The sequence below is a fragment of the Camelina sativa genome, chromosome 15 (assembly GCF_000633955.1).
Source record: "Camelina sativa cultivar DH55 chromosome 15, Cs, whole genome shotgun sequence".
Classification (NCBI taxonomy): Eukaryota; Viridiplantae; Streptophyta; class Magnoliopsida; order Brassicales; family Brassicaceae; genus Camelina; species Camelina sativa.
In genome coordinates, this window is record NC_025699.1 from 15,519,754 (window position 1) to 15,542,908 (window position 23,155).

Genomic DNA, 23,155 nt, shown 5'->3' on the forward strand with positions numbered 1-23,155 from the left:
TGCGTTAAGCTTGAACATTACTCTTGTGATTTCATCATTAGTAGGTAATCTCACCATTGACGCTTTCAGTTCAGGTGGACAGCGGTATGAAATAATGGCCTGAATCCAAGCTGGTCTGATTGAGAGTGGTTGCATGAAGACTGGTCCGAGCAGAGACTGGAAGTGGTTGACCGCTATTGTGCTCATCTCTATTGGATCGTCAACTGAGTTCCCTGCAGGCGTGGAGAAGGCTCTGATGGCATTGAAGGCATTGCGAATCTGAGTGATGCGATGGAAGTAAGCCATGTTTAAATATCCTTCCTTTAGCCAGTTTATTCGAGACCTTTGCATAAAGTAACCCTCTTCCACTTTCCTTAGGAAGTTCCATTTGGTGTGCAGATCACTCTCCTGCTGGAAAAGGGCCTGTGATGGTGTAGAGATAGCTTGTACCTGCACAGTTTGAAGTAAAAGGTTAGTCTCTCTCACTCTGTTTTGTATATCTGAAAAATTCTCATGCAAAAGTGTTTTTAGCTCTCTTTTAAAAAGTTTTTGCTTTGCACTGGACGTCGACAAACATATGTCTCGAGGATTTGAGTTTCCAGCCAGAATCCAATTTGTTTCAACCGTTTGGTTGAAGAGCGGGTGGGTGGTGAGGAAGTTAAAGAATTTAAACGGCTTGGTTCCAGAGGTGGGCAAGGTTGCATCAAGACTTAGAAGGCATGGAGAGTGATCTGAGAAAACAGGCACCATAAAAGAAGCCACCGTGTTTGGGTAAGCAGTCAGCCAGGCATTGTTCACAAGTTCTCTATCAAGTTTTTTTGTGATAGGATTTAAGGGGTTTTTGTTTGACCAGGTAAAAAGGGGACCATGGTGACGAACATCAAACAGCTCAAGTTGTATTAGACAGTCTCGGAGTTCCACCATTCGGGAGGTTAGGTGGTTTACATCTGCATTGGAGTGTTCTGCAGGGTGGATAATTTGATTAAAATCACCACCAACCAACCAGGGAATAGAGTCTAATTGCATCCGTTGTTGCAGAGCCAGGATTTCGCACCAGAGGTCAGTACGCTCATCACCTTCATTTGGGGCATAGATCACCATGAAAACAAACCTGTGACCCCCTTGTATTGTAACTTCACTTGTGATCATGTGACGAGACTGATGCAAAACTTGTATTGATGCAGGTGACTTCCAGATTAGTACTATCCTTCCATCAGGATCAGAGGCATGGTTTGATGTGTAGTGCCAACCAGGACAGGTAAGGTTCATTATTCGGTTCAGGTTTGGTTCTTTTATATGGGTTTCTAGGATGGCTCCAAAAATAGGCTTGTTAAAAAACAGCCAGTTAGCAAAAGGTCTATGCTTATCCGAGTCGTTGAGTCCTCGAACATTCCAAAAAAATGGTTGTATATACATGGTTAAAAGATAAGGGTGGTTAGGAGCGGTTGGGAGTCTCTCCCATGTGCGGAAGAGTCTCCAATGGTGGTAGTCCAATCTCCATATCAGTAGTAACAGTATTAGCGGTGGTTGAAGAGGTGGTAGAGGTCAAGAGTGGGTCTAGTTGAGTAGTGGTAGTGTCAGATAAGACTGTAAAAGGATTTGGTGCAGTGACTGGAGTACGGGAGGTGGTTTGAGTTGTAACTAAGGCAGGGGAGGATCGTCTTTGACCTTTTGTTGCTGATGATGATTTACGACCTGGTGGAAGGTTTTGTTTGGTGGATTGCAGGACTGGGAGGGCAAGAGTAGAGGTTGAAGTTGCAAGTGCAGGAGCTTCGGTTGAATCTGCAGCGGGTGAGGGAGAGGGAGTGGGATGGCAAGCAGAGGATGTGGTGCTAGCTTCCTTACTTTTTACACTTGTTGATTCTGAAACCTTTGTTTTGGTAGTAGATTTTGCAGGTTTGGGGCGGTTTGCAGCGATAGGTGTGGGTTCAATGGGACAATATCTGACGACATGACCAATTTTATTGCATTTGGTGCATTTGGAGGAGTCCAAGGATACTCGACAGCAATTGTGATGATCTCACATTTTTAAAAAAATGTTATCAAATATAATCTGTAGAATGATAAAGAAAGATTTGAGAATCTTTTATTATCACCAATGTTTTTAAAACCGGACCGGTAACTGAACCGGGAAAGCTTCTGGGTCATGAGTCAACATGGTTCGATCGGGGTCGACCGGGTTCAATTGATTTTGATGATACTTTTATAAATAATAGGTATGAATAGGTTTTCTATTTTTTTCAATGATTATAACTATGAAATAATTGGATATGCCAAAGAAAATACTTCAATAATCATAATGTTTTAAAAAAACCTTAAAAAGTAATAAACTCAAAGTGTAACAAACTTAAAGTGTAACCAGTACTAATAAAATATTTTAGAAATTCAAACAATAAGAGAATAAGAGTGTAGAATATTTAATCTTCATTCTCTAAGAAACTCTACTATTGCTAATTTGCTAAGAAGAAAACTAGAAAAGGTAATTAATTAAATTAATTGCACTTATTTTTTAAAAAAAAAGTAGAACCCGGTTTTATCCTGTTTAATGGTTCACCGGTTTTTGGTTTTTTGGCGGGTTGATATTTTTTTTTACCGGTTCAATTTCTTTTGGGTTTTGATATTAACCCAACCCAGACATGTTACCGGTTCGCGGGTTAACGTGGTTCGACCGCCGGTCCGGTCCGGTTTTGAAAACATTGATTATCACTAAAAATCTGTAAATTATGACTTAAATTCTATTCAATTAAATTCTCTCACAATCCACTGTCCAAAACCACCCCCTAAGTTTAAATGTTGTATTTTAAATGAATACCCTATTACTCTTAATACTAATGAATACATTACACAAATAATATGTATAATAATATTACTACATTTAAGAATTATTTTCATTTTTAGTAATCTATTTTTACGCACAAAATAATAAATAATTATAGTAAATCAAATTTACATATTGTAACAATTGCAAAACCATATAAGCTAGACTAATAACACATTTACGCTATCTAAATAACTCAAAAACACCACTCACTCCATCAATAACAGTCAAACGACATACAATAATTAACTCAACACCGTCTAATACCACCGTCGTTTTGGTAATTTTCCAGTTTGGTCTGCTTTGGTAATTTACTAATTTTTGTTAGAAATATTTGCCTAGGCCTAAGTCCACCGTCCTTTTGGTTTATTTGTTTCTTGCTCTGCAAGATATTGAGCTGGTTTGTATAGAAATCATTTAGTTGGGCCTGGTACGATGTGGTGGCTACAATTTGTATAGGTAATTAATAAGTGAACAAATGTCAGCTTTGATATAAACAATAGAGAGTTAATATTGATGTTTTTTTTAAATAAAAAAAAAATTAAAAGAAAGTAGAATCATGAATTCGACATGCTGATCATATAGAATTATTATTATATATTTAGTGGATTATTGATTGGCCAAGACAATCAAATGTCTCCTGGTCTAATTAGGGGGAAGAAGCTCAATCCAAAATACTTTGATTGAGTTTCGGTTTTGAACGTTTCGGTTCTACTACATCTTTAAGTTTTTTAGTCCTCTATTCAGGGATTGGATCCCGAATCCTTGTTCTCGTTTCTATATATCAAAGAAAAGCAAAAGAAAAATAAAAAGTAATCTAAACTAACAACTAAAAACGTTCTTGCAACCTTTGATATATGTTAGGCCTGGGCATTCGGAGTAAACCGAGAAAATCGAACCAAGAAAACCGAAAATTTCGGATCTCGGCGCTGATTGTGAGGGGAAAGCCAAATCGATCGGCGAAATAATTTTAGTAATTCGGTTATCAATTCGGTTCGGTTCGGCAGACGATAACCAATCGGTTTTTCGGTTAATAGATGCACCATATAAAATGAAAAAAACCCTAGATTTCTCATTTCTTCTCTTATTTTTTTCTCTGCCTCCGAGAGAAAACTTCTTCTCTGCCTCCTTCTTCTCATTCATTCTTCTCAATCTTTCTCATTTGATTATTCTTTTTGCTGCATCTTCCCACCTATTTATGTATCTTCTTCTCTTCGTCGTCATAGATCCATGGCCAGTGTTTTGCACAACAGTCTAAAACGTTGTTAGCCTATCACCATCAGTCATTTATAATCAATTCTCTCCGACAACTAAACTGTGGTCCAGATTAACCGCTACTAGCTTCCTCAACACCAAACTAACGATTGGTAAATCTTCAGATCTAATCAATTTTCATCTTTTTTGTTGATTTCTTTTCTTATTTCATAAGTTTAGATGAATGATTGCATGTTTTTTTGATGATGGTAGGTTATAGATCTCGATGAAGGCATGTTTTTCACGGGGAGATCCTACTGCCAGATGCTAATGCTACCGTCGCCGTCGAAGATCCGCTGCTGTCGAAGATCCGCCACCGTTGAAGTTCCGCCGCCTTGGAAATGAGTAGGGGCAAGGAGTTGATAAAACCCTAATTTTTGATGGATTTTGGTTGCTATTTAATTTGGGCTTTGTTTTGTAAAATTTGGCCCACTAGTTTAGTGGTTTGTAATTGTAAATTTGTTATTTTTAAAGCCCATTCTTATAAATTTGGTCTAATTCGGTTTAATTAAACCGAATTAAATTAAAATTCGGTTTATTTCGGAATTGATTTTAAATCCAATAACCGACCCGAATAAACCGATTACCGAATAACCCGAACCGAACTTTTATTCGGGTTAATTCGGCTGAATTTTTAGATAACCGAAATTTTGAAAAACCGATTNGTTTTGCTGCATCTTCCCACCTATTTATGTATCTTCTTCTCTTCGTTGTCATAGATCCATGGCCAGTGTTTTGCACAACAGTCTAAAACGTTGTTAGCCTATCACCATCAGTCATTTATAATCAATTCTCTCTGACAACTAAACTGTGGTCCAGATTCACCGCTACTAGCTTCCTCAACACCAAACTAACGATTGGTAAATCTTCAGATCTAATCGATTTTCATCTTTTTTGTTGTTTTCTTTTCTTATTTCATAAGTTTAGATGAATGATTGCATGTTTTTTTGATGATGGTAGGCCTCGATGAAGGCATGTTTTTCACGGGGAGATCCTACTGCCAGATGCTAATGCTACCGTCGCCGTCGAAGATCCGCCGCTATCGAAGATCCGCCACCGTTGAAGTTCCGCCGCCTTGGAAATGAGTAGGGGCAAGGAGTTGATAAAACCCTAATTTTTGATGGATTTTGGTTGCAATTTAATTTGGGCTTTGTTTTGTAAAATTTGGCCCACTAGTTTAGTGGTTTGTAATTGTAAATTTGTTATTTTTAAAGCCCATTCTTATAAATTTGGTCTAATTCGGTTTAATTAAACCGAATTAAATTAAAATTCGGTTTATTTCGGAATTGATTTTAAATCCAATAACCGACCCGAATAAACCGATTACCGAATAACCCGAACCGAACTTTTATTCGGGTTAATTCGGCTGAATTTTTAGATAACCGAAATTTTGAAAAACCGATTAAACCGAACCGAATAACCCGTTTAAACCGAATGTCCAGGCCTAATATATGCTTTGATTGAGACCTATCAATTTGGTATCAAAACTATACCACTTGCTAAACTGGGAAGTAACATGGAAAAAATTGAGGAGTTCGAAACCAATTTGGTTAAGCTAGCTGCAAGATGTGTTTTAGAATCTAAATCAAATTATGATGTATTAGTGCGAGAATTGGCACCCTTGACATACCGGTCTAAACTAAAAAGTAAACTGGTTATCTGATAAATAAATAGGTGGAATGTTTTATAAATAAATTTCTATCTATTTGATTTTATTTTGTTGGACATATAAAGGAATATTTTCCCTTTACAAGACTTTTCGTGTCAATCATCTGATTTAAAGTCAATAAAAATAAAATCCTTTGAAACACAAAGTAAGTTAATTTTTTATCTTCACATATTGTGACATTCTTATTATGTAGTTGGTAATTACTAATCGCTTATTTTGTTTTAACATTTCAATTTTAGATCTTTAATTTTGTATTTTGTCAAATTTAACTTATATTTTGCTTATATTTTTAGGGCATTCTCAAAAATGCCCCTTTTTCCATACCCCTTTTTAAAAATACCCCTTCATGTTGACCATTTTTAAAACTACCCCTCTTTATATACAAAATGACCAAATTACCCTTTTTTGAGTGACAGCAAGAATGTACAGTCATCGAAAATATTTTCCCGCCAAAAAAATTTCCCGCCAAAAAATTTTTTTTCCGCCAAAATCGAAAATTTTTCCCAAAAAAAATATTTTTTCCCACCAAAAAAAAAATTTCCCGCCAAAATCGAAAATTTTTCCCGCCAAAAATATTGAAATTTATACCTTTTAAAAACATTGTAAACGCTTTTAAAAAACTTTTAAAAGCGTTTATAATGTTTTTAAAAGGTTTTTAAACACATTGTAAACGCTTTTAAAAACCTTGTAAATGCTTTTAAAAAGCTTGTAAATGCTTTTAAAAGGTTTTTAAGCATCTTGTAAACGCTTTTAATAACTTTTTAAAAGCATTTACAAGGTGTTTAAAAACTTTTTAAAACACTTTTAAAAATCTTACAAAAACTTTTACAAGGTTTTTAAAAACATTGTAAAAGCGTTTACAAGGTATTTAAAAACCTTTTAAATTTTTTTTTAAAAACCATTTGAAAACCTTTTAAAAACCTTTTAAAACCTTTTAAAAATCTTGTAAAAGCGTTTACAAGTTATTTAAAAAACCTTTTAAAACTCTTTAAAAAATCTTGTAAAAGCCTTTACAAGGTGTTTATAAGGTGTTTATAAGGCTTTTATAAGGTAGAAACCTTATAAAACCTTTTAAAAACCTTGTAAATTTTTTTTGGCGGGAAAATTTTTTTGTCGAAATTTTTTATCAAAATTTTTTTGTCAAAAAAGTTTTTGGCGGGAAAATTTTTTCGAAAACTTTTTGGCGGGAAAATATGTCGGAAATTTTTTGGCGGAAAAATTTTATTTTTCTTTTTATTGAATAAAATAATTTTCATATAAGGGTAAAATGGTCATTAAAAATTAAAAAAGGGCTAAAATAAAAATGGCCAGAAAAGAGGATATTTTTGAAAAGAGGTATATCAAAAGGGGCATTTTTAACAAATTCTCTATATTTTTCTTATATTTTTCTTGGTTTTTTCTTACTTTTGATCATTATTTTTCTTTTGATTATTTAAGTTGGTATACAATGAAAAACAAGTCTCTTTGCTAATGTACTATTTCCATTAGTTTTTACTTTGTATATCATGTATGTTATTTACTTTTTGATATCCGACTACTTTGACAAAAAGTAAAGAACATATTTGTATTTCTTAATTTCTAATTTATGATAAGATTATTTCGAAATTTTGATTAATTATTTTATATAATGGAAATATTATGTAATAATCTCTATATAATTTTTTTTTTTCAGCAAATAATCTCTATATAATTAGTTAAGTAATCACTACAAGAAACATGCTTGGAGACGTCGGTTTTCTTAAGTCATTCTTTAAACCGACGTAACCATTTAATAATACCAATATTTATTAAGTTTGTGAACTAAGGCGGTGTGCAGTAGAACGTGTGACATGGATGAAACATTCGATTAAGTCACCATGAAAATTTTGGAAAAACAAAAAGTTTGTTATAGACTTGTAGTAATACATAGCATTCATTTTTAAATTCATCTTATTCAATACGTATTAAAATATGGGTATAGTTACACCTTTTCGTCGACGAGCAAAAACTTTGTACCAATTTCATCTTCAGTCCATAAGTTACGGATTACATGTAGCCGAATCACTCGGTCAATCACAGGATGATTCGAATACCCAAGTTCTAGTTGGGTAAGTTGCTTATACTCAGAGCCGTCGCACAGATTATATGGGCCACAAGCCTAAAATTTTTTTTTGGCAATTATCTTTAATGAATCAAACAAAATTAATAAAACTGATTGTAAACAAAGTTGAACTGGAGACATCCAAGAAGTTTTAGTAGTTCCTTACCACTACACTAATAGGAAATTTTGCTAATTTTAGGGCCGGAAAATTATTTATCAGTATCGGGCCGCAAGCAGCTGCTTCATCAGCCTGTGCTTACGGCACTCTCTGCTTAAACTGTGGAAATCTACGACCATCAACAACCACAACATCTGAAACATAATTTATAAGATTAATATGAATTAAATAAAGGCAATGAAAGATATATTCACAAATATTGTGACTAAGAAAAAGTTGAAAAATATAAAAATAATTACAACTGACGGACCTAGAGAGACTGGTATCTCCATTGAAAAAAATACAGCACTCGAATGTCTTCTTCTCACTTTTTTTTTCTCGCTTCTCACTTATTACTTCTCATCATAATTTTCTACATTCCCAACCTATATAAGCAAAATGAAGATTCCATTATTAGGTACACTTCTTCCTATATAATATATCTTTCTCTTTTACCTACAAATACAACTTACAAAGATGCCACTTAAATGTGGAGCATCGATTAATCTATTAAATGGTGTATCAAATGTAATGGTTAACTATTTAATTTAATCCATGTTATTGTATACTATTAAAAAAATAGATGACAAAATTTTATCTGAGTACACTAGGGTAGAATCCAGACTTATTTTGTATTTTTAATTTTGGTTTATAGATGAAATTTGATTAATTCTTATGAGTACAACTAAATAACTAAGGGAAGATGTATATATAAAAACATATATGTATGTTGCAGTCATGTGCTTGATAAGTATGGAAGGTGATGACATAAGTATGGAATGTGATGACATAGTAATGTTGTTAGAAGTTTAACTTTACTATCATGTGACATATTACAAAACTAAACTTAGGCTGTTATTGTGTTGTGAATTAGAGCCAAAATCAAAACTAAAATTCTTGTTCTTTTCATATTTCATTTTTCAATTTAAATTAAAAAATATTTTCTCCATTTAAAATTATTTGTTTTTTAAGTTTTTTCACACGAATTAAGAAAATAAAATTTATATTTTACTATTTTCAATATATTACCTACTTTTTTAATTGGTCAAAACATAGAAGCATTTGGGATAGAATATGAATTTTTTCAAACATGTATTAGAAATCTGAAATGACGATTATGAAATCAAACTTAAGTCATATAAAATGACAGTTAAAATGAAAGTAATATTTTATTAATTCAGTACATTTATATTATAGTTATTGAACTAATTTAGTGTGACTATACTTCTAATGTTATAGTTATTTAAATAATGAAAAGTAGCAAAAAATAAGAAAAAATTAAGAAAAATATGAGCAAAACATAAGTTGAATATGAAAATATATATATATATATAATCCATCCGTTTGTCCAAAAATATACATATATATACCCGTTCCACATCCAAAATGAATTTCTCCATTATCACGGACACTTCTTCCTAATTATTATGTCTTTATTTTTTTCCATAAAAATATATAGATTCAACTTTCAGTAGCTTCCACTTAAATGAGGTGCATCAATTAATGTATTGTATGGTGTATCAAATGTGATGATGGTACGTCCACTCATAGCCGTACGTCCCCTATATAATATACAGTATAAAATTTTGGTCTAATGGTTCAAAAATATTTTATTATGTTTTCCACGTGAGTTCATAACCAAATTCTTATGTCAACAAAAACTTTTTCTTTCGTTATTTTTATTTATTTAAGCTCTAAGAATCCTAAATATTTTTGTTTTCTCAAATGTGTTTTTTTTTCCCAAAAAGTTCCTTTTATATATCAAACCATATCTTCATCCTTACATGGAGAGACTGTTTTGGAGATTCAAAGTTATTACAGCAACCTTTAAAGACAACTAACTTTAGAAAACAACATAAACACGATAATTAGTTGGAAGATGATGAAGGAAGTCCATCGTCATCACACCACAGTAAGACCTCCCATACAATGAAGATCATTGTATCTAGTCTCAAAGCATACTTCATAAGCAAGAGTAATGACTGATTCAGACACACCATCTCCTCCTCTGCAAAAAGATTTCTTGTAAAGGTCTTCATGAATTTCTTCACAACCTTTAGCCTTCATCAAACATGAAGCTCAAACCACACCAAAAGGTGTAACAAGCATCCACTAACTTAACCAAGAGTTAGAAGATTATTATTTAAGGAAACTAAAAACCATAAACTAAAAAGAAAATCCCAGAGATAAGAGTCTGCTTTTATGTTAGAAGTCTCTGAGATTTTTGACTGCCTTAAAAACTTTTCAAGGAGGTTCAGGATTCACTGGGTAGAACCTCACACCTGGATCCTTTCTGCATTGTCGAGTGTTTCTTGCAGGCTCCACTTGTATCTGCTTTCCTTTCCTTCTCTTAGAACTCTCACCCAGTTCAAGTTTTCCTTTAGCTTTTCTAGAATCTGAAGATTCTTTTAAAGATCTGGAGCTTGAGGAAGGACCCCTTTGGAGATGGTGAGCAGCCAGAAATTCCTCTAAAGAAGGTGCAGGATTAACCGGTCTTGGTGGTTGAGAGATGGGAGAGTAAGAGGATAACTCAGAGCTCTGCTCTGACTGAGGGTCTTCAGGGCCTCTGCGAAGATTAGAACCCTCGCTTTCTTCTCTAGCAGGAAAAACCGGAACCTCTAAGCAGTCCTCATGAACGATAGGGGGAGCCAGGAACGGACAATGATTAGAGTCATGATTGATACGGCAACAGTTGGTGCAGATCCGTATGAGTTTCTCATACTCAAAGCCAATCATGGCCCCTTCACCTGATTCAAATCTGACTCTTCTAAAAAACCTGAGACGGTCTGATATACCAATTCTGATCTTAAGTCTGATAAAAGCTATCTGCGTAGATGTCTCCTCATTGAAATCCAGTTCAACAACCTCTCCAAGAGTATTATTAGCAATAAACCGAACAGTTGTTTCAGACACATAAGGTAAGGGTATACCTCTTACTTGGACCCATAGGTCAATAGAGGTGAGGAAATCATCTGCAGGATAGTCTTCCCACCTTTGCAAAGCTACAAACCAGTTATTAAACAACCAAGGGCCCCTTCTGAGCACAGCTCTCAAATCAGACTCCGACCGGAACCGAAACTGGACAAATCTATCATCCAACACACGTCCATGCACCCTAGCAGATAAACCCCATGAGTTAGGCAGCGCAAGGATCACACGCCTAAGCTCTTGCTCGTTGGTATTAAGAGGACGCCCAATCAAACTAACCCTGTTTCTAGCAAGAACTCCAGCATAAGCTACATGTGGAACAAACAGTTCTGGGTCGTCTCGGCCCAGAACCATATACTACAGATCATTCCACAGTTCGTCAGACATTAGAAGGGTAAAAGAAAAGAGAAGGAAAGTTACAATATAAAAAGGAACCAAAGGAGGATATATATAGGAGTAAATAAAAGTACTAAGGTAATATAGTACAAGAGTTTATTTGATAAGAGAAGAAAAGTCAAAGAAGACAAAAAGGAGAGCAAACCAAATAAAAAATGATTATAGAGAGATAGAATCACCGCTTAAAACCCAAAAAGTCTTCTGCTTTTGTTTTTTTCTGGGAAGATTCAAGACCCTAGTCAATCGATGAACGATAAACCCAAATATATATATATATATATACCCATATTTAAAAAACTAGAAACGAGGAAAAAACCTGATAATGGAACAGAGAGAAATTGCTAGCTTATAGAAGTAGAAAGCACCCTTTGTTCATTCTCAAAAAAACCTTTCAACCATGTGGGGAAACCACAAGCCACATAAGAAGACAACCGCAGATCCAACGTAACACTATTTGCAATAAGAGTGGCCCCAATGTTACACATGGTAGGTTCATAAAGCAGAAACCAGTTTGGTTTATCTTTGCCAAGAAGGATAAGAGGCTCAATGAACCCTGCAAATGCAGGCCAGTGGCTAGGATTGTGCAACGCCTGTATAATTTCCAAAGAAGATGCCCCAAATGTAACATTCTCCACATGTAAACTTGCCATACTCTCTAAAGCCCATTCCCAACTCTTTATTTTAGCCTCAAAGACAGAGCAAACCGAAGCAAAGGACCGTCTACTGTGAAGAATGCCATTACCAACATGATCTCTCACCACCCAAGAGGCTCCCGACAAAGGAAATCTTTTGATGAAATTGAATACCAGAAATTTTACCTTCACTAGCAGCTTGATTGAAAAGGTGAACCAAAGCTTCAGTACAGAGCACAAACAAGAAAGGGGAAAGAGGATCCCCCTGTCTGATTCCTCTTTCAGGTTGAATTGAACCATAAGATTCTCCATTAACTAACACAGAATAGTTCACCGATGTTACACAGCCCATAACCCAAGCGATCCAACGTTCATGAAATCCTAGAGCAATAAGTATATCTTTCAAAAAACTCCATTCTACCCGATCATAAGCTTTTGACATATCAGTTTTAACCATCATAAACTCCTGAGAAACACTTGGAAGAGTGTGAAGACTATGAACAATTTCATGTGCTATTAAGATATTATCAGAAATCAGTCTTTCTGAGACAAAAGCAGCCTGAGTAGGAGAGACTATGGAAGATAAATGTTTTTTCAGTCTATGCACCAGAATTTTTGAGACAATCTTATAAATCACTGAGCACAAACTGATTGGCCTGAGATCCGACATTTTTTTTGGAGCTTGAATCTTGGGGATCAAACACAACAGCGTATGATTCCATTCCATCGGAAGATTCCCAGTGGTAAAAAACGAGAGCACCTCTTTATTGACCTGATCATGAATTGCTGGCCAAAACTTTTTGAAAAAGAAGCCAGTGAGCCCATCAGAACCGGGAGCACTCTCACTACTAATTGAGAAGGCAGCTTGGCGTATCTCAGAGACTGTAATGTCCTTAGAGAGGTCTTGATTCATACTGATTGAAACTCTCGGCTGAAAGTTATATAGTAAAGCACTAACCTGCGAAGGTGCAGATGATGAGAAAAGCTTAGAGAAATATTTAACAGCCACTTCACCTTTCTGTTGTTCACCAAATTGCTCGACACTAGTGTCATCTATAATGAAAGGTAAGGAATTTTTCATTCTAGCAGCTTTCACTGATGCTTGGAAAAATCTGGTATTCCTATCCCCATCAAGAAGCCATTTCTCTGTACTTTTTTGTCTCCAGTAAATTTCTTCTTCCCGGAATGCTATAGCAAGGTCTCTTTTAATCGCATTTATCCTTCTGAAGTTAGGCTTCAAGGTTTCATAGTGACTTGCTAACTCTTTTCTTAATCTTTTAATCCTGATCTCTGAGTTAGACCATGCTCGTTTCTTCCAGATGCCAATAGCCTTTCTGCAATTTTCAATTCTCGCCAGAACAGAGCAATCGGAACCTATTGTGCTCATTTCATTCCACGCTTTCTGGATTACTTCCAATAAAGAAGGATCCTCAGCCCATCTCTTGTCAAACCAGAATTGATTCATGAACAATTCTTTGTCACTTGTAAATTTAACCAAAACAGGCTTATGGTCTGATCCTAATTTCTCCAAAAACCACTGATGACTATTGGGAAATAAAGAAAACCAGGCAGGTTTCCCAAAGCATCTATCAAGTCTACACTGAATCCACTGTTTATTCCTAACGCCACCCCAAGTAAAACAATTTCCAGAGCTACCAAGTTCAGACATGTCACAATTAGCAAGAAAAGTTTGAAAAGGGTGAAAGGAACTTAGGTCTCGTAATGGTCCTCCCAACTTCTCTCCATTTGATAGTAAGGCATTAAAATCACCAAGCATACACCAGGCTTCTTTTCTTAACAAACCAAACTCTGAGATTTTATCCCAAACTAAGGAGCGAAGACCAATAACCGGATTCCCATAAACACAAGAAACATACCACATCTTTGAACCACTAGAAACTTTCATATCTATAAAGTTTTTGTCTACTCCCAAAAACTCAATATCAACACTATCTTTCCGAAAAAGAGCTAATCCACCACTAAAACCTTCTGGTTCAACAGTTCTAAGATTATTATAGCCTATCCAACCTTGAATCTTTTCCACAAAGCCAAAAGAGTTTTTTTGTCTCCATGAGGAATAAGATATCAGGGAAATGAGTTTTTCTCATTTCCTTGAGAAGACGAATTGTCCAAGGATTCCCCAGCCCTTGAACATTACAGCATAATAAATTTATTGGTCTTGCGGCAGTTCACCTGGAACCACCGAATCATTGTCTCTCTGGAGACCTTTGGCCAACCCCTTTCCTGTTTCCTTTGCATCACTCTTTCCAGTAATATCAAGATTATTATCCAAAATTGAACCCATAGTTTTGATATTTTTATCTTTTCTGCCTTTGGAATTTTTTAACCAAGGCCTAGGCCTTTTCGACGAAGATATCACCTGCTGAGAACTTTTTGAGGAACTTGCTTCAAGACTACCCGCACAAAAGGTTGACGGAGAGCAATAAAAAGAGGAATCTTGATCTAAGAATTGTATGGGAACCTCTAAAACCGTGCTCTGCTTTATCATCCTATCAGCTTTGATTGCATCAGCTAAGACTTTTGAAGAAGAGAATCCTGCAGCAGATGAAGCTAAACCTGAAGATTGCGCCTCCTTGCCTTTCGATAGATCCTTTGTCACAGCCGATCTATCATCCACACGTTGGTGATCCTGAACAGATTGGATAAAAGGGCATCTAGGTTTGTCATGAGTCAGCCTCTGACACTGAAAACATCTTTTGCGAATCCTCTCATAATCTATTCCAATCTTAACTATAGTTCCATTCGGCAGTTGAAGCTCTTTAAAATTTCTCAAACCCTTGGACAGGTCAAGCAAAACTCTAACACACACAAAATCTCTGCTTTGTGCATCTGATTCATCGAAAGGAACTTCTAGTACCTGTCCTAGACACCCAGCTAATTCCGTAATAGTATCCTTGGTGTAGTGATTCACAGGGATATTACGAAGCCTAATCCAGACGGGTAAAAACATTAGATAGTCAGAAGGAGGATCTTCAACCCATCTCTCCATCACAACTCCCCAATCATCTTGAGTCCAAACCCCAGTCTTTAAAATTTCGTTTATATCTTCTTCGTGTTTGAAAATAAACTGAAAACGATCGCGTGATAAAGCTATTCCTCTAACCCTGTCATATAATCTCCAAATCCTTGGCATCTCTAAGATCCAATTTGCCATTCGCTGATTCTCAGGGTTCAGAAAGCGACCCAGGATGCTTCTCTGATTTCTTTCAGAGGCACTAAACTTAGGCTGATTAGATAAAACCAGAGGCTTATCTATTTCTTCCTCAATTGACATCTCTTGAAGATATTGATCCAATTGCTTCTCCATAAAGATGAACTGAAGCAAGGGGGAAGAAATAAAAACCACCAGCGGGGAAGCAAGGAACTTACCGAAACAGAAACTGAAGAATTAAAAGGAGGAAAACCCAGATTTTATGATTGTCTGAAGCCGGACAGAAAACGTTGATATCTCCGGATAGCGCTCTGCTCAGTAAACTAAACTCGAGAGAGAAATCCTTAAGCCCACAAGAAATTGGGACGGCGGCTTTATTAACGGCAACGAAGAAACGGCCAAAGCACCAGCTAAGTGAGAGAACAGAGCAAACCTTCCAACGAAGTCTATGTTTCTCAAATGTGGGGATACCGTACACACCTCAAAAGTGCGCATCTAAATCGAAGAAGAATGTGGAAAATCCACACTCCCGTGGGTCGAACCCGCGTCCTCAGATTTTAATAGCAAGGACATAACCAACTGATCCAACAACATCACTCGATATATCACACAATGTTATCTTTATAAAGCGAAAAGAAATCTAAGTCCCAACTAAAAAACCAAAATCAATTTTAGTGTAACCAAATAATTTGATTTTATTTTCTCAAAAGTTTTTAATATAAACAGATGTATTAAATTAGACGTAATCTAAAAAATTTAGATTAAAAATATGAATTAATTAATCTAAATTAATTAATCTAAATTTTTTAGATTAATTATTTTTTTAGATTAATTTTTAATGAATTAAAGAAAAAATAGGATATATTAAAATTTAGATGTAAAAATATGTCCTATTGAGAACATCTGAGGACGTTTACATTAAAAAAATATATCCTATTTTTTTCTTTAATTCATTAAAAATTAATCTAAAAAAATAATTAATCTAAAAAAATTTAGATTAATTAATTTAGATTAATTAATTCATATTTTTAATCTAAATTTTTTAGATTACGTCTAATTTAATACATCTGTTTATATTAAAAACTTTTGAGAAAATAAAATCAAATTATTTGGTTACACTAAAATTGATTTTGTTTTTTCAATTGGGGCTTAGATTTCTTTTCGCTTTATAACGATAACATTGTGTGATATATCGAGTGATGTTGTTGGATCAGTTGGTTATGTCCTTGCTATTAAAATCTGAGGACGCGGGTTCAACCCACGGGAGTGTGGATTTCCCACATTTTTCTTCGATTTAGATGCTACCTTAGGTTTATAAGAATATAATTGTATGATTTTACTGAGTGTTATTGTGGGATCAATTGGTTAAGTCCAATGCTGGTAATGTTCGAGATTGAGGGTTCGAATCTCCCCGAGTGTGGAATGTCCACAAATTTTTTTGCGAGGAAAACGTATCAAAACGGCATCGTTTTGCATACACGTGGATTCTGAGTCAGCATCTCTAACGGTTGACTTAAATCCGTTAACGTGGACTTTGTAATTGGCTCGATTTTGTGAGTACGGGTATGAAATTAGAAATGTATTAGGGTACATATCTAAATTGGCACTCTTTGTTTGTACAGGCAGCAATTCGCACTTTTGAGGTGTGTACGGGTATGAAATGGCCCTTTTCCCCTCAAATATGTTTATACGAAGTCTTTTTGTATTTGTATATTATAATTTATTTTTCATGTTTATAGTGGTGTAAAAGTTGATGCTTAACTTGCTAGATTTTGATTTTCTTTTATAACATATATAAAGACTGATTCTTGTTTAGTTTTCCTGTTATATGAATATTGGTTAATATTTATGTTTTCTGAATTTGTAAAAAAAATTCAAAAAATGATTTTATATATGAATATGAATTTTAAGAAAAAAAAACACAAAAATTAAGATCTTTCAGACATAAAATCGTTGTTTTAGACCTCTTTATTATTTTCTTCTTTATTTTATATATATATATATATATATATATATATCTATATAATTATATGTTAATTATCATTTAAAAAATAATTACACTTTAAAACTTGCCTTAAGTAAGCCCATAGAAAGGCTGGCACGGCACTGCGTCCACTGTTTAATTTAAATTTATGTTGTTTTTACACCATTTTTTAAGAAAAAAACATGTAAACAAAAATCCAAGTAATAATATGAGTACACTAGGATAAAAACTCACGCGTATTTTGTATTTTGGTTAGTTAATGAAATTTAATTAGTTCTTATGTATATAATGAAACCATCAAAAATGTATGCCAAAGGTTTCTGCCGGATTTGTTATCAACTTATCATAGTTTGTCTTATCTTTTGTGATATTTTGCAATCTTGTAGTTGATTTGAGTGATAAGTTGTATAATCAATCACAAAGGCAGCGGCAAAATCCGACATTATATACATGGAGGAGGGGGTGCTCGTGCTGCTGTCGGGGATGGTATATTGACTACCTGCCATCTGGTTTGTAATGAGAAACGTTGTATTAGATTCAATTGCAGTAGATTAGTGAGTAATTTAATATTAACTTGTGCAAACGATGTTGTGTTTTCTTTCTCTTCATAATTCAAGGAATTAAGGATGACAAAGTCTCGCAATTATGATTGTGAATATTTCGCGTTTGACAATGTCTGTCTACAGAAACTAACAGCTGGCAATAGAGTTTGGTTTTGTGACAGACTCACAACTCACAGCATCATACGTGATTATCATTTGGTTCATGCAATTGCAAACTATAACGCGCTATATTTCCAATATGACGTATAACAGCTCAAACCTAAGCGAAGTCCAGCGCGCGCAACTGTATCATAATAAACAACATGTACTGTAATCCAACCTATACGAGGTTCGCAATTTGATTAGGATTAAGATATGCATGGTACAAAACTTAGTCTTAAATCAGGAAAAATACCAAAGTTCTTGAACAAAAACATAATATTACAAGACAATTTTTTTTAATAAAGACAAAATTAAAAGTTTTCAATGTTAGTTGATGAGTTAAGAAAAAAAAAAAAAAGACTTTGTTCAAAAAAAGACTTTGTTCAAAAAAAACAATGACTACTCAAGATTGCACGGCGAGCTTCTGAAGATGTTCAAAGAAGACTTGAAGGCTCACGTCGTCTGTGAATATCACATCTGACCCTGTTGACATCTCGTTTGCGTTGTTGTATGTTGCTGATGGATTCAGCTTAGCTAATAGAAACCTCGCCTGCATTTTCCCATTCAAATCTAGTGAGATGCAAAAACCAAAATTGAAGCTGACAATTACATGAAGACATATAGATAAAGACAAATGACCTGCGAGCCGTGCTGATCACAGACAACTAATCTTGGGACAGGGAAACGCTCCCGGACTATCATCTGGGAATCCTCTTGTGGAGCTTGCAATAACTCAGCAAAAGCCTATCTCACAAAAATCGTAATAGCTAGTCAGTCACAGGAAGATTAGTTATTCAACCACAATGAGATGGTTCTGCATCATGAAAAAATCTATTTGTCACAGCTAGTTAGTAGTACCTGGTGTTCAGACTGATGATGATAACCCATGTTTCGCCATTGTGCTACAGTCATTCCATGGAAGACAACAACACTAAAGTATGCATCTAATAAAAGAATTCGATCGGCTGCAATGGAAGCCACATCTAGTAAAGCTGGTTGAGGTGGTGAATGGAATGAATACATTGTCAACGACGGTTGGATCATGACAGTTGCATTCGAAATATTCTCCCGGTTTAACAACATGCAGAAGTATGCGGTTTCATCAGGGCTATTGTTAAACACCTGCCATCATCACAACCCCGCAAAAGAAAACATGACACTAAGCTAATGATATGATGAGCACAAACCATGACATGTAAAAGCAGTGGTACCTGAACAAACTGCGATCGCCGCAGATTAAATATAAACTGAGGAAATAACGAAAAATAGGGATTCAGCGTGAAGGAGGTTGGATCATCCTTTCTATAGTCTCCAAACTTTGAACAAAGACGAATCAGATTCCGATCTAACCACCGAGTAGCATCAAATCCCTCCTGCGAAAAAAAAAAGATGAATTGTATAAACAAACATGACTTGCTGATAGGCGCGCCTTAGATAACTAGTCCCTGCAGTATTTTCCAAGGAACATTGATCCTCCTAGTTCAGATTACAATATATTATACAGCTGTGTCAACAATAAACTTTGAATGTCTTTCGTATAAATACTCACTAGGTTTCCTGGTGAGTATTTTCCCAAGGAAAGACACATATTTAAAAACATTGCCAGCATTAAGAGGTTACGCCCGCACAAAAACAAAACAAAGCAACTACCAAACTGAAGCTGTCTACTGTGACGTACCTCTGACTCCATTTTCAAAGAAGCTAATCTAGCCATTACCACAGCAGCAGTTTCTTGATCAAACCCATGCACAAGTTCCTGAAAAATATATAACAATCGGTAAAATAGAATGTTAGCTCACTAGGAAGCTTTTAGGCTATAAAAAATCCTGCATTGCATTTTTTGATGGTTATTTGCATAATCCTACACCATGGGCCCATGTCTAAAATTCATCTCATGGAAACTAAAAAAAACAAACAATGCAAATGGATAGGCTGGTATGTGTATCAAAATGTTTGTCAGAATTTTGCTTATTATTCCATATAAATTATATATGATGATACATTAGTGATGGATTGTTTCTGATTAGCCACAAGGAATGCCAAAATATACGACTAATAGTACTGACAAGAATGCAAGAACTAAGACTTACTGCCTATCAGTAGTAACTGTAACAGTATAATTGATGGAAATCTGTGGTAGTATATTATATAGCACTAATTTGAAAATTGTAGTCAAGGAAAGAGTACAGTAAAAACATGTTCTAGTCCTAACGGTGATACTAAAAGTACAGTAAAGTTCAATTAAATGAAGCAAAACCCAAAGAGTTGGCCTACCCTTTACTATGGATTCAGAGAATAGGTCATGATGAAAAAAAAAATTCAAATTGCTTATCAATTGAAACTAAAGTCATAAATTTATGAATAAAGCAAGAACAAGACAAACCTCTGAACTCACAGCACTGTCTATCCACTGTCTGCATACAGTAGTAACCCGAAGCAATGTTTGACCCTCAGGGTTTTGGTAACTGCAATTAAGTGAGCAACATGATACTTCCGATAATGACGCCCACAATGTGATGCAGAAAGGCACGGACTTGAAACAACAACAAAAAAACAGATAAATACAAGACTAAAACACTGCCCAAAGTACCTTGTGAGAAACTGCAAATAAAACTGTGGATTCGCAACTCCTGGAGAATTTGACCCGCTTGAAGATATGTCAAAAAATACTGTCAAACACGTACTTTTATCAAGGCCACACAACCTCCAAGCAGAAGTATTCCCCTCTCCAATAACCGTGTCAGCAACACTAGTACCTTTCTGAAAGGATTCAAATAAAAGAAAATTCCAATTTAGTTGAGAAGAGATAGCTTTGTTCATCTCACAAATTACTATCAATGCATTTTTTAAAGAAGGGTATATTCAAGGACTCCATATTTAACCTTCTCTAATGATGAGCATGGCCCAATAGCCCCTTGAATTTTGATGTCCTGTGAACAACAGATCTCAAGCATCCCACTAGATATAAACGATTTAAGGTCAGTTTATATTGAAGTACGCACATAGTTTTATTTCTTACACATATGCTTGAAGCCTATGATACTCAATAAACGAGAAAGGTTATTGCATTGCCAAAAATTTCTCTATCATGTAAGAATAGATCAAAGAGAGTGATGCATCAGCAAAGTAGAAACTTACTTAAAGCAGAGGCCAAGAGCCTGATCGCCATCTTCAAATACCCGCTTGAAGGAATCTTTGAATACGGAATGGCCAAAACTTTCAGACAGAACAACAAGGCCACCAGTTCTTTCAACTGCAACTTTCATCTCAGCAACCCCAACCTAACTATATCCAAAATGCAACAGCAGAAACAATTATAATTAGATATCCAATTATAGTTATCAGAAATGAGAGCATGACAATATACAACAAGCAATGCCTTATGTTGACTAAAGATAGAAACTATTGGAAGAAACACAGTGGAGAAAAAACATCATCAAAAACAGGAAATTGAGAGGATTAGTTAAACTGATATCACAGGCTAGTTAACAAAATTGAGGACAAGTGAGAGGATTCACATTTTTTATATATATATTGACCATGTTAAGTTTGACAAACAGTTGTAAAACTTATTGCATTATCAAGACCACACTGCTAGACACAAGAATAAAAGATGCATTTCATTTTCTAGATTTCCAGCTACAAAAAATACAAAACAGTATTGCAAAAGCAACTAATACAAACTGCAAAATGAAACTTGAAGAAGTAATTCAGAGCATTGTGCACCAATGATTTATTATCATGTCAAAGTAATACCTGATCAAGTGCAGAAGCAAAAAGGTCTAGCACATGACCCTGAGTGACTAGTTGTTTCGCGATGCTATCATAAAACTTGACAGCCTTCTTATAGTAAGGAGCGGCATCTTTATCTACGTCTTTGTGAGAACGCACAGGATCCGACAAATCTTTTGAGACAATCTGTACAAAAGAGATTAGAAAGAAGACTTTTACCAAGACTCACAAACATGCTTCATACACATGCTCACAGTGCCAACAATCATCAACAGGCACTAACCGTTCCAGGGCCTCCTGTACATGGACCTCCGATCAAAGCAACAATTCTAGCCCCAGTTCCAGGCAAGCAAGCTCCAAGCAATCCTGCAGCTACACTCAATGCCACACCTGTGCATCGTTGGGAACGATGACCTGGCTGAACCGGCCACTGATCACTTTGTAGCTCATCCAAAAGCTGCATACAAAACATCATCCACAGAATCAGATATAAAAAAATTCCAACTTGACAATCAACACTAGCTAAATGATAAATAATTTTCAAAAAAACAAATTTTACTTACAGAGTTGAGAGTGAATTCACAATCCGAGGCAGGCAACAAGAATCTATTCAAACCAGAACCATTTTGAGCTACTTTAGGATGATATCCAGAAACAGGACCTCCTCTCCTCGAAGAAGCTCCAAGTCCCAACTGATCCAAAACCTGATCTTTCGAAATCTCTTTATCCCCTTTAAAAACGAAAACTTTAGACATCTCAGAGAATCCCAACTCATGTACATGAGCCTGAGTACCAAACGACACAAACCCAACCAAAGCCTTCTCAGGAAGCAATCCAATCGCCTGCTTAACCGCAGATTTAGCAAAATCCAATTCCTCTTCAATCATACAAGTATCAAGAACAAACACAAACACCGCCTGAGACGGAACCACCTCCCCATTCCTATGATCATGCGGAGGAGGAAGCGTGTATTCAAGAGTAGTATACTGAGGATAAAGCTCACCAGGGAGATTAGTCTCAGAGATCACATGGTAATGAGGCGGGAAATGATTACGCTGAAAGCAAAAGGGACAGATCCAGAGCTTCGCTGTGAAATCGACTTGCGCGTATGCGTTTAACGCTGCGGAGCAGGTTCGGCAACGGAGAGGAGCATAAGGAAGGGTAGGGATATCGGGATGTCGCCGGATCGGAGAAATGGAAGCGGCGAGTGGGATCACGCATTTGCTTGCTTCGGCTTTGGAACGTGGCCAGACGTTCCATGTCATACGAACTCCATCGATTCCTTCTAGATCTGTGTTTGCTGTCTCCGCCATTGTTGTGACTTCAGATCAGATCAGAGGATTCGAGTTCTTTGTCTCTTTTTTTTTTTGTTTCTTTGACCAAAGAAACTTAAAAATCTCAGCTCTTAACGTTTTTTGTTTTGTTTTGTTTATAGCAACTGAATTAAACACTCTGTTTATTAGCTTTTTATTCACGTTAAAGATTGTGTGTAAAATTTATTTCTTTTTTGGGGGTCTTTAATCTTTTCATTTGACTGTCTTATTCATTTTTTTGGGTAAATATTTATATATATATATATATATATATCTTTATTTTATAAATCACAAGTCATATCACCAATAAAATTCTGCCAAATAGACATTTATTCTA

General features: G+C 35.4%; 2 protein-coding genes, 2 long non-coding RNA genes and 1 pseudogene across 4 annotated transcripts; 2 read left to right on the top strand and 3 right to left on the bottom strand.

The window, feature by feature from the left end:
* LOC104746875 lies at positions 3,900-4,599 on the top strand. Its single transcript, XR_761014.1, has 2 exons — positions 3,900-4,164; positions 4,265-4,599. It is a non-coding gene; the product is annotated as an uncharacterized LOC104746875 (long non-coding RNA).
* LOC109129236 lies at positions 4,725-5,402 on the top strand. The gene is made up of 2 exons (XR_002035421.1): positions 4,725-4,911; positions 5,012-5,402. It is a non-coding gene; the product is annotated as an uncharacterized LOC109129236 (long non-coding RNA).
* On the bottom strand, positions 9,770-11,386 carry LOC104746876 (annotated as a pseudogene).
* On the bottom strand, positions 14,061-15,524 carry LOC109129340. The gene has a single exon (XM_019237419.1). It carries the CDS (start codon positions 15,239-15,241, stop codon positions 14,084-14,086), a length of 1,158 nt encoding a protein of 385 aa, XP_019092964.1. The 5' UTR covers positions 15,242-15,524; the 3' UTR covers positions 14,061-14,083.
* Positions 17,988-22,924, bottom strand: LOC104746877 (protein transport protein SEC23). The gene is made up of 12 exons (XM_010468418.1): positions 22,069-22,924; positions 21,789-21,962; positions 21,530-21,691; positions 20,912-21,054; positions 20,656-20,731; positions 20,364-20,533; positions 20,157-20,238; positions 19,452-19,529; positions 18,985-19,146; positions 18,632-18,895; positions 18,413-18,517; positions 17,988-18,323 (listed from the first exon to the last, which is right to left on the bottom strand). The coding sequence occupies exons 1-12, from the start codon at positions 22,816-22,818 to the stop codon at positions 18,177-18,179; spliced, it is 2,313 nt and encodes a 770-aa protein (XP_010466720.1). The 5' UTR covers positions 22,819-22,924; the 3' UTR covers positions 17,988-18,176.